The following is a 12672-nucleotide window of genomic DNA, read 5'->3' as shown; positions in this document are numbered from 1 at the left end:
CTGTCAGAATCTTATGAGAAAGTAAATGTAAATAAGCAGGAGTTTTTTTACGTTAGTCATGGTTTGTAAAGGGGTATTATGCAATTGAAAATTTAAGTTTTTTGTTGTTCTTTTCACAAGTTTATCTAAACCAAAGATTCTAATCACAGTGTCAGATGCAGATCAAATAGAGTCTTATTCTACTTCATGTGCTAAAAAATACGTGAATTTGTCAGTGATTAGATTAGTATAATAGGATTTGTAAAAAATGAAAGATGCTTTAATCATGAAAGATCAGCTAGCATTTTGCAACAATAACAAGCCCAGCTGTTGCCGTCAAAATCTGTCCTGTTTTATGTAGTTATGTGGAAAGTCTTGGTTTGGAAGCAATCTTTTTTTATTATTTTTTTTTCCTTCTTTTTTAATTTCTTTTCAGGTACATCCAGCTTTACTTCTCGAAACCATCGAGATACTGCTTCACAGACCATCCCTTCTCAATGTTTAGAAGCTGTTGACTCAAAGTTCCTTGTGGGTTCTGCACATCGAAAGTCATCTACCAGATCTTCTACTTTGATTGATATTTTGGGACTTAAGGAACTGTCCTCAGTAAAAAATTCAGTTACAACTTCAATTTCTGATCCTTGGATACAAAGGAGTTTCTATAAGCCATATAATCCTTGTGATCAAGGTGTTAATTTTTTGTGTAAAACATTGTTTTCTTCCTCTCCAGCTGAATCCTCTGAGTCAGATTGCTCCAGCCCAAGCCCCATAATCTTCTTAGATGAAGAAGGCTATCAAAAAAGCTTAAAGGCAAAACTTCAGCTGCCAAAAATTCCAGTAGTGAAAGATGGTATAGAGGATTCAGACTCAGAAGTAAGTGAATTTTTTGATAGTTTTGATCAGTTTGATGAGCTGGAACAAGCCTTGGAAAACTCTTGTAAAGTTATTAGGGATCCCATCCTAGGGAATCCCTCCCAGAAAAGGAGGACTGGCCATGAACAATTATCTTCTGCAAGCATTACAATGAATCCTCAGAAATTCAAGTTTGATCGTCCCACTCTCCCAGCCAATGTAAAGAAACCAACTCCTCTTAAACCAGAATCACCATATAGCAGCGTCTTTGATGTCCCGGATTCCCCTCGCCCAGTTAAAACACCAGGGGAAGAGAATGGAGGCTTGTTCAGCCCTATTAGATCATCAGCTTTCAGTCCACTAGGGAGCTGTGGTTCTTCTGAATGTTTATGTCGAATTAACCTTGGTGGAGATGGGACGGGTCAAAATCACCATGATGCAGTTTATAACAGTTATTCAGCATATGCTGATAGTGTTTCATTTGAAATACTAGGTTCTGTTTTTCATTCCAAGTCCTCATCAGAACAAGTATGTGCAGAAAATGATTCAAAACACAAAGGGATTGCTTTGAAAGAGAAAAAAGGTCAAGCTGGAGATCTCAAGATGAAAACTAGTAAGGAGCCAGATAAACAAGCAAAATCTAAACATAAGTCATTGATGATTAGAGACAGCATTCAAAAATTTGCAACTGAATTAGTTGAAAAAAGTTTTGGCAGTGCATTTAAAGACCTGCAAAAAGGTGTTTCTTCATGCACCAATGCACTTTGCCATTTGGCTGCTAGGTTGACTTCTTCGGTCTTTCAGATGGCTTTTTATGAGATTGGAAGACGTAGAGCAGTCTCCCTGAAGGAGCGTGCCATTAATGGGATAGCAAGCTTTTTGGTGAGCGAAGCTATAACTGGTGCTTTGAAGGAACTGCGGCATGTAAAGAAACAAATATTTACCAACACTGTTGCACGGTTTGCAGCAGACCTTGCTGAAGAGCTTGTGTTTGAAGGAATCATGGAAGTATGCCAGTTTTCATATCCATCGACACCTACAGCTGCACAGCCTTCATCATTTGATTACGAAGACAAAGTGGTAAGATCCTATGCCAGAGATTTGTCTGAATCTGTCATTCAGGAGGCTTTTATTGAACTGTCTCAGGTTGATGTGACCTTCACAACACAAGCAGCCATTAGTGTTTCCATGGACAACATTAAATATGTGAGTGCAGAAAGTATGTTGGAGTCAACACGGACTTCCACAGTTTTTCCTAATCTTAATGACAGGGCAACACTGAAGCCAATCCAAGATTCTGAGAAGGAATATACAGTACAGCAAGCTCTGTTTTGCACCTCTGGTGTTGTAAGTTCAATACCTGTGCCCTTAGCTGGAAGAGCTCTTTGTCAACCTCAGGTTTCCTCTGTTGCTCATAAAGCAAAAATATCCCCTGCTCTGAATTCTGATGACAATATGAAAGTGTACAAAGACCCCGCTCATCCACTTTCCACAAGCAGAAAGAGAGAGGAGGAAGTCACTTCTTTCAGAAATATATACCTAACTTCAGATCACAGTCAAAGCACCGAAAGTACTCCATCATGCTTACATAACCAAAATGATACAAAACGTCCAAATAACAGATCTGGAATGAACAATAATTCAGAATTAACAAGTGGGTCAAAAGGCATTAATACTTTCTCTGGAACTATGGTAGATATGATAGTAAATGAAGCTTACGAAGCCATAACCTCATCTAGGGTAACAAAAGCAGTAGAAGAGTATACAGATTTTTTAACGAGAAAAATAATAGATAAAAAACCTTATGTGCAATGTATTGGTGAAGATTTCCCCAAGAATATGTTTGCAGATCACTTGGCAAAGTATGTCATAAAACAGTCTGTGGATGAAAGTAAAACTGTGTTGTGCAGCACTAGTGAGAATTTAGCATGTCATGTGAGCTCACAGACTTACACAGGTATCGGTAGAAAAGAACAATGTGTGATAAAGAAGCAAGAGGCTGAGAAACAAAGTAATGTTTCTATAATTGCAGAACAACAACAGATGCCTTTGAATAATCCATGTAAATTTCTTCTTACTCCAACTCATTCTGTTCAGTGTTTTTCAGAATCTAAAGATTGTTGGCAGGATCAAAAAGGACACAGGTTTTCTTCAAAATCGCCACCACCTTGTTCCGCTGTGACTTTTGCTAGGCACTTTCTAGAGGACTTCACTGACACAGGAAGCTGCTCAGTAACGTGCTTAAACAGGCCCTCTAAAAAACACGATACTCACAAACCATCGCCAGGACCTTTGGCTTACAGGCAGGCTGATTGTTTTCTGCGTGCAAATAGCTTTTCTTCAGTGATGTTTGGCAGTGAAGATGCTTTGCAGATGGAAGATAAATCAAGTCTCCAAGATGGAAATACCCGTGTAATGCCTGATACACCCCCCCCAACCCCTTTAGTACCATGTCAAGGTAGTTCTGAAAGAAACCTAAGAAAATTATCCAAGAAACTCAAGGGAGAACTAGCAAAGGAATTTGCACCTGCGACACCACCTTCTACACCGTACAATCCATCTGTTACTGAATTGTCTGAAACTGAACATGACTCTTTGGAAAATGAAGAATTTATGCTGAAACTCATGCGGTCACTTTCTGAAGAAGTGGAGAGTAGTGAAGATGAAGATCATTCTGAAATGGCTGTTGAGAAAGAGGAGCATTCAGAAAAAACAAATCAGTATGCAGATTGCTTAGCTAGCCATATAATTTCAGTAGCGACTGAAATGGCTGCTTCCCATTTAGATGGTAAAACAAATGAAAGAGAAGCATGTAGACAGGTTCAGTTAGGTATGCAAAACAAAAGATGCGGATATACTGCGCTTACAAATGTCCCAGAACAGATGTGCAATTCTTTATGGAATTATGCAGGTGATATGGCAGGAAAAGTCATCAGTGAGGCCAAGAAAATAGTGAAATCAAGGCATTGTAAACTGTTGAGATTGAAGAGGGTTAACTGTCAGGTGGATTGCCTTTATGTGAGAAAAGGTGATTATCGTTCAAAAGACCGATGTGGTCCAGCGCGAGAGCAGTGGCTGGGGGAGAGAGATTCATCTGCACTTCCTTTACCGCAGGATTCGGGCATGACTGGTTTGACTTCCAAATACCCAAGCTGTGAAAGTGTGACTGATGAATACGCAGATCATATTATTCGAGTTTTGAAAAGAGAAGGTGGTAATGCTGAACTGTTAATGGATCAGTATGCTAGCAGACTTGTTTACAGGTCTATCAAATCAGGCTTACAGCAAGCTGCTAGAAAAAACAAATTGAGATACAACAGAAAGGCATTTCCTGGGCAAAATGCACAGGTGCATGGGAAGCTGGAGCTGATCAAAGCAATGAATAAAGATACAGTACAGCAAATGAAAAGCAGCGTTCATTGCTGTGAAGACCAAACGTACGGAAGGAGTAACAGCACACAGAGAACAGAATGTACAGAGTTGTTACATTTTTCAGAATCCCTTGCTCGCAGTATCACTTGTGATGTCAGGAAGAAGTTGAAAATATCGGGAGCATGTTTGCCAAAGTCTCTAACAGATTCCTGTCTATATAAAAAGACTGAATTTGATGAAGTCACAGGGGATCTCATTAAAACAAGAATTTCTAGGACATCTCTTCCTTTCTCCCCAGATCATAAACTGTATCATAGTACAGGCAGTTTAAATGACAATGGCTACAGTGAAGGCATAATTCAAGCTATAGAACAGTATGCTAGGAAAGTAGCAGATGATACTCTAGAAATGAGTTTAGGGTCAGCTGTTCTCCATGTGGCTGAAAACAGAAAAAATGGGGATAAGCTCTCATATACTGAGAAACTGTCTCCTTTTTCTGGAACTGTCTGTAGATGCTGCAGTATGAAGGAACATCGGTACTGTACAGAAAGTACATCTCATCATCTCCCTGCGCATGAATCCTCCATCCCAGTGAGGCATTTTCTTCATTCTGGATTGGGTGGTGCCTGTCAAAAATCAAGAGTGTTTCAGCTTGATATTCCTAAAATTCATGTTGATGTAGAACAGAAGACAGTGCTTTCTGACAAGGGGGCTACTGCGGCCATAGAGAAGGCAGAAGGAGAGCTGAGTTACACAAGTCTGACGGCTGACAGTGGTATTGGACAAGATGGAGTCAGTTTTGCTGAAAGCCTTACAACTGAAATAATGACATCAGCTATGACTAATATTGGTCAGACAGTTAACGTAAGGTAATATTAATTTTCTCTTATTTGTTGCGTTCTGTACCTGAAAAGGAAGGATTTTTAATACAAATATGTTCTCATAAGGAATTTTTAATTTATTATTTTTTTTTAATTTTAGAAATACACACTTTATATTGTGAATGTTTTCTTTTGATTCTTCTGGTGATATTTAAATGATTCAGAACTAGAAAAAAATTACTTTTTTCCACCTGTGGGAGCTTGAAACCGAGGTTTCTATGTATATCAGCACGCATATGTTCCAGTAGGTGACTGATAAGTAGAACTTATTATTTCAACTTGAAATACTGTTATTTTTACCTACAGTAGAGTATAGTAGAACTTACGGGTTTTGTTGATTTTTGAGCCATGACAGAATTCTGGTTTGTAGCCTGCTCTTTCTGTTTCCTGTTCTTTGCTGAAAAATAGAATTTATTTTTGCTGTTGTCAGTAGGACCAACATCTGGTACTGGCCAGACTAGCCATTGCATTATAATATGAAGGGTTTGGTTATGGCTGTGTTGTGATAGTGTCCTTATTACTGGAAATAAAACCCCCACAACCCTTTAAGAAAAAAACAACTTACTATAACGCAGTTTAGTTTATGAAATAGTAATACAATAGGCAAGAAACTGACTTTCGAATTCTGGAGTATTTAGCAAAGGCTAATTATACTGTTTACTTTAATAGGCCTATAAATAGGAAATACATGCCACAGTAACTTGGCAGCAAGCAGCAACTGTTTCCTAAAACAGACTGTGTAGTGATCAGAGTGGACTGCAATTTTCTCTTCAGGTCTGAGAGCAATCTTTACCATGTTTTGTTGGTTTTTTTCCAGTTTATAGTAATATTTATTTTCCTGCTTTTTTTTTGTGTGGGTATTCCTCACACTATCTACAGGTTTCTTTTCCTGGTTTCTAGAGAGACATCATGATGAATAATAAACCTGATTTTTATATATTCAGCGGCTAAAGGCCACAGTAGGACCGAACTAAGTTTTTCAAGGTTTGATATGAAATACATACATACTAGTAGCATAAAAGTGTTCATGAGATGTATATTGTGGCTCTCTGCACAACAGGATTAAGCCATTACTCACTGTGTGACAAAAAAAATAATGTGATGTTGTTTTTCTATACCTACAGTATCAAAGATGACACTTTAAACCACTTAAAGATATTATTTAAAAATTCTAGTTAGAATATGACAAAATGCAGGGTTCAAAGAGATAATGTTTATATCTGTGATAAGGAAGCAATATTATGGTTTTACTATGAAAAAATTTATAAATGTTTTTAACATTGTCATCTAATGTATGGTATATAACGCACATGTTTCTTGAGAATCTCCCTTGTATGGTGAATAGAACTGCTGCTAGTGCTGGTATAACTGTAAATAAAAATGAGGAAAAAATCACCTTTGTATTGCCCAGAGGGGTTCCAATTCAAGCTACGTATTTGCACAAACCCTTGCTCACTGGAGCAAAGTGTTAGCAGGAATGTGGGTTACGGTTGGCTTTGGAAATAGTGAATGTTACAGTGGCTGCTTTCTGTGGTGGTAGTAGGATGACCATTTTTCTTGAACTTTCTACCACTTCACCTGTATGTAGGTAATGAGAGTTTGCCCCTGATGGTTACTTCATAACTGCATGTTCTGACATTGTAACTTTTTTTATAAGGAGTTCATACTTCTTTAAAGTTACCAAACTGGATCTTTCGAAATGTCTTCTAAAGAGTGCCTTCTACTGAGCATCATTGCCTGATTGTTGCTTGTTTGTTTTTTGGATAAAAAAAATCTAAATTTGTTTCCTGAGGGAAAAATTCTGTACAAGTCATGTGTTGCTACACTTTCTTGAAGCAGGAAGAGAAATCTTTTATCTACACAAAGACCTTTTTAAAAATTTGAATCCTAATGTTTTTAACACCAGCGTGTATTTAAGCATGCCTACGATAGCAGACCACCTAGCTGATTGTACTGAAAGCAGTCAGGGGAAAATAGCCAAACTGTCCTATGGGGAACAAGTTCAGAAATGGTAAGTTTTCTGCTTCAAAAGTGTACCTTTGACATACAGTCTGTGAAGCTGCAATGCCTTCTATGCTTTATAGCAAATAATCTTCCAAATGAGGGAATTATTCATGCCGTTCCCTTTGTCTTCTAGTAAAAGAAGTCCAAATAGGAATCCCTGACCTAAACCTGTTGAAATTTCAGATTAATTTGGTTGCTCCATTTCTTGTGTTGTACCCTGTTCCCAAATGAATGGATCCCCCCCTGCCCCACCCCTTTTCCTTTTCCCCTGGAATTTTGTATCTTTGAAATGGTTAAATTGCTGTAAATGAACTAACACAGATCAGCGTGAAATGCAGTGATGTTTTTGTCTTAAATTTTTGTTTAGCTCTGTTGGAAGAGAAGGATTTCACTCTGTTGAATCTATTGTTAGCCAGCAAATGAGTCTTAGTATTGGTGATGATAGCACTGGGAGTTGGTCCAATCTAAGTTTTGAAGATGAACATCCTGATGAGAGCAGCAGTTTTCTTCACCTCAGTGACAGGTAACTATAAACATGTTGGGACAGTTATGAGATCAATTAACGTGTCATCAAGTGGTTTTCTCCTGGGGGCTGGGGAGAAGAGATTATCTTGTTCTCAACACACAATGACTTTTTCATTAAAAATGGCTCTGTTTGTTTTCTTACAAAATGTTGTTGCCCACAAATGTTCATATTGTACACTGTAAAATAGGGAGTATGAATTGGCATCGATGTCAGGGAGTCACATCAAGTGAAACTGTACATATATAAGTATTAACAAAAGATCCAGGTGTGTTAAAAACAACCACCATGTGTAAAATACAACTTGAAAGTACTGTTTATAAGTTCTGCTCTGAAATATTAAAACTTAATCACTGAGAATGTATTTTATGTAAATTCATCTATTCTTGAAAAGAAGTAATAAGAGCTTAATTTGCAGAAGGAGCTTTAACAGCTCTATTTGTCTTTTTTTTTGTGACTTGAATTTGTAAGCTGTTCTAACTGATACTGATGGAGTATTTGTGTACTACTAACCACAAGCTTAAAGGTATGTGATTTTGGAACTTACCTGTTTAGAGTAGTAATTTTTTCCACAGAGCTTCTCACTACACTTCCCATGGCTGACTGATAACTAACAAAGATTAGAATGGGGATTTAAAAAATCTACAACATCTCTGCCTGTTGCAGAAAATGGGAAAATTATATTGAGAATTGTGGCCCGAGCTTCTATGTAAAGGCTATATGAGGAATGAGTAAACGTATATTTTTTATGATTGATACACCACATATGCTACTGTAGAAAGTTCAGCATTTCTGTTGAAGAACAGCAGAAATGGGGGAGAGGTTTTTTCTTTTTAGTTAGCACTTCCAACATCCCTGAGATTAAAGAAAATATAGGAGATTTGCTTCATTATGTGGTGTACAAATAAGTTATTTGGTACCAAAGTGCTCTCTTAAATGTCTAGACTATTGTTCATGTTTTGCTTCAATAAATACTTTAATTAAACTACTACTATAATTTATCACTTATACAACTGAATAATTTTGTAAGAGAATACATTGCCTTAAAGCTGTTTTAATAAAACATGATCTGTTGAGTGAGTGAAAGTGAGTTAGATTTACATGATGAAATTTACAGTATAAGGAAGAATATTCAGCATATTGACAGTTAAATAGCGAATAAATTATAGGTTAGTTGGTGCTGGGATAAGAAAAGTATAAAAAAATTGCAGGACCTGTAGTTTGCATATTGTATTTTGTTGTTTGTTTGCCATCCCCAGTAGATTTAAATGAAAAAAGGTAATTTTTATAACTTGCAAGAAAATTTGTGGCTCATTAGAGGAGGAATGACGTAAATCAGCATTTTACTCAAAGAAGGGGAAGCATAATTGGAATAGCAAGGTGTTGGCAGAAGAAACTGGCATGCACAAATTAATCAGCTACTTTTACAAAACTGTATGTGGATTAGTAACAGCAGATGTGTTTGTGTTTCTGTGGTTTAGCAGGTGGAAGTGACAGGATCTGGGCTTATTGCTCTGAGTAAAAAGATTGGGGGGGGGAGGGGAACCCTCTGTAACAAAAAAAGACTCAGTTCACTCACTCCCCCCATGGCAAGATGGGGGAGAGAATCAGAAAAGTGAGAAAGCTTGTAGTTTGAGATAAAGGCAGTTAGGTAAAGCAAAAGCTGTGCACACAAGCAAAGCAAAATAAAGAATTCATTCACCACTTCCCATCAGCAGGCAGGTATTCAGCCATCTCCAGGAAAGCAGGGCGCCATCATGTGTGATGGTTACTTGGGAAGACAAAATGCCAAAACTCCAAACATCCCCCCCAACCTCCTTCTTCCTCCAGCTTATTTGCTGAGCATGACATCATATGGTATGGTGTATCCCTTGGGTCAGCTGGGTTGAGCTGTCCTGGCTGTGTCTTCTCCCAAAGTCCTGTCCTCCCCCAGCCTACTCGCTGGTGGTGTGGTGTGAGAAGCAGAAAAGGCCTCGACTGTGTGTAAGAACTGCTCAGCAATAACAAAAACATCTCTGTATTATCAACAGTTTCTAGCCTTATATCCAAAGCATAGCCTTATAGTAGCTGCTCTGAAGAAAATTAACTCTATCCCAACGAAACCAGCACAACCATGTGTGGAACAGTGCTAGCATCTTCTAAGGAAATAAAAACCTGCATGACAATGATGATGATTTATTGCTTTTATTTCCTTTTTTTAACAGAAACTGTTCTGTTAAATAGGAAAATGCCATTCGGTCATAGAGCAACATTCTTTTATACAGGTGCAACAGCTGAAAGTTTTGGGTTTTGTTGTTTTTTGGATTTGTTGGGTTTTGGTGTGTTTTTTTTTTTTTCCTTCTTATAGTTAGGGCCATCTGTTTGAAAAAACACCATGCTGGTTATATGTAAACCATGTCAGTCAGAAGCATTTAAGTGCACTATCAGGTAGCATGCTCCCCTGGCAGCTATTTCTTAATGTAAGTGGCTTTCTTGTGTCTAAGCGTCTGTCAGCAGTCTTGCTTGTACCATCTTTGAGGTACTAGATATCATCAGACCAATTTGTTTGTAGTGCTAGTACGATATAATTAAGTGGCATAGTGAGCGTAAAGCGAGTTTCACTTGGTGAGGGAGGACCTCTCCCTTTCCCCGGTATTTTCCAGGCTGTCTGCATTATTCAGTGGATAGTGGTACTTGAGACTCCTTCAGCTGACATTTTGGAAATTGTTTTCGTAAGAGTAAACCTAGAGATTCTATTAATGGTAGTTAAAATTGTTTTGGAACACAGGATCACAGTCACCAGAAAACAACAATACAAGCTACAGCCATCCAGTTCAATGTACCTTGCTTTGCTTCACTTCAGGGAAAAAAAAAAAAAAAAAAGAGACTTTTTTTTGTAGTAGCTCTGTTGAAATGGTACGTGCCCTCTGCATCTCAGATCAGTATGAAAATAGTACTTCATTACTTCTCAAAGGATTAAACTATGTGTAAACAAGGGAGCAAGACAACTTGGAAAGAATTATCAAAGTGTGGTCTTTCGTTCCATTTGAATGGAAAAGGTTCAAGTTTTTTTAGTGGACTTTGCAGAGTTATGCAGGTGAATGCTTGTATCTTCTGCCTTGTGTGCCTAATGTTAACAATTTAAATTTAGAAATGAAATAATCTTAAGTTTTCTCTATAGTTAATATATAGGTATAAGCATGGACATAGGCTTTTCCAGGGGATGAATCAGAGTATCCAGGTTAGTTTATTATTCAGAGCAGAAGCTTCTTGCCTTTGACTTTATGTACATAATGCAGAATCTCAAAGCAGATGATCTGAGTTATAGTTCCCATAGGTACAGTGTATACTTAAAAGCTGAAAGCTTTTCTTGTAATTCTTCTGCTGGTTCATGTGGAGCAGCTGCATGAAGCATTATAGAGGCATTATAATGCCTTTGTTCATTTTTTGTTCTGTGGTTGCAGGACTTTATTTTCAAGACCGTTAATTTGGCATCTTAAAACAAAAGTCACATTATGAAAAGTGTTTCATAGATTGTTATGCATTGTAATCATATGGTTCAATATATATATGGTTATTTCAGACCACGTTTGACATCTGTAAAATATATTAATTTCTTACCAAATCAGAATAGTAGTATGCATGAGGCCATTCTGTTAAATTGCAAATACTGTTTCCTTTAGTCCAAGAACTGGGGCAGCTTTTACTTCCACTTATGTTATCCATCTATAACTTTAAGTGAAAGAGGCTGTTTAAGTGCAAAGTATTAGTATCAATAGGCTATATTAAATCTTTTCTATATGTGTAATTCAAAGCAAATTTAATGCTTCATACATACTGTGATAGTCTCACACAGTAACTTGAGAAATGTTCCTAAGACTATGTTTGCATTCTCTGTGAAATCAAGTTGGTTTCTTTGAAAGGTTCTCCTCTTTAATTTTCTTTTGTCTTTTTAGCATAATTAGGAAAGTGACTGTTCTTTGCATATGTAGTCTAAATAAGCAACAGTGTGGTGAATGAAGGACCTGCAACTTTTTATTTTTTTCTTCCAGTTAGGCTGTGTTCATATTGCAGGCTTGCTAACCTACTGTTACTGTTTTAAACTTGGGATCCAAGCAGGTGTATTGGAAAGCAAAGGACACTGATAGGTGATACTGTTACTGGCAGACTCTTGAAACAGATCAGTGTCTGTCTCTTGAAATGCTTCCACCATTTGTGGTTTTAAATTTTATTGTTTGCCTTGAGTGGAATAAGTGGAAAAGAAGAGCGTTAACAGTTCGCACAACTTAGGTGAAGAAAGCATCTTCTTGCAGCAGTTGTTCTCTGGAGTTATTTCATGGATTGTTACACCATCTATAGTAGACAATTTAGCTTTCTCAAAGAATGCTGGTTTTCTTGAAATACTGTACTTGGAAGGCTTCCAGACGTGCTCTGGGGGAGGTATGAAGTTGGGGAACAGAGATTTAGTCATACGAATAGCTCAATGTTGTACATAAGCATGGGTTTAACAAACTCTGCTAATTATAATGCCTAAAAGGTACTAGCGTAAGGATGTGCTCCATTTTTTCAGTTCTTCACTTTGACTTGAATGTGGTCATGGAATAAATGCAGTATGTTTATGAACTGTGAGGGAAGTAATCAATATTTTTAGTATTTTTTTCACTGATCTATAAACTCCCCTGTTTTTAAAAGATCAGCTTGTAGGACAGTATTCAGAATTACTTTATAAAAACAATATTTTGTATTTGCTCTAAGGATTCGTTCTCATGAGGCTGATGGAGATCATTACTGGATTTTTAGAATGAATTGGAGGGATTTTACGCAGTTGTCTTCACAATGTGTAATTTTATGAACTCTTAGCTAGTCCTTAAGTAAATACTACAGTTGTAATCCATATTGCTCTTAGTAATCATATTGAAATTGTTGAGCTTGTATAAATAGTGAGCAATGTGCTTAGACCTGAGGACAGACCTACGGCTAGCGCTGATCTAGAAAACTAATGAGTACAAGTTATACTTCCACCTGGGTGCCGACACTTAGCAGTTTGCATTATTGTGGACATTGCTGCTCTGAATAGCACTG

The 12672-nt window shown here is 37.4% G+C and overlaps 1 protein-coding gene across 7 annotated transcripts in view; it reads left to right on the top strand.

Annotated features, from left to right (window-relative positions):
* AKAP11 (A-kinase anchoring protein 11) overlaps window positions 1–12672 on the top strand; it is a 46308-nt gene that overhangs the window by 20900 nt on the left and 12736 nt on the right. For 4 of the 7 annotated variants that reach the window (XM_027815789.2, XM_055701443.1, XM_055701442.1 and 1 more), the window contains exons 7-9: window positions 416–5072; window positions 6991–7095; window positions 7456–7611. In XM_027815789.2, the coding sequence (XP_027671590.1) occupies window positions 416–5072; window positions 6991–7095; window positions 7456–7611 (4918 nt within the window). The remainder of the gene's footprint in view (window positions 1–415; window positions 5073–6990; window positions 7096–7455; window positions 7612–12672) is intronic. The other 3 variants (XM_055701445.1, XM_055701444.1, XM_055701446.1) reach the window with 2 other exon arrangements.

The sequence above is a fragment of the Falco cherrug genome, chromosome 2 (assembly GCF_023634085.1).
Source record: "Falco cherrug isolate bFalChe1 chromosome 2, bFalChe1.pri, whole genome shotgun sequence".
Lineage (NCBI taxonomy): Eukaryota > Metazoa > Chordata > Aves > Falconiformes > Falconidae > Falco > Falco cherrug.
The sequence above is the reverse complement of the archived record's forward strand: the minus strand, read 5'-3'. Positions and strand labels throughout refer to the sequence as shown.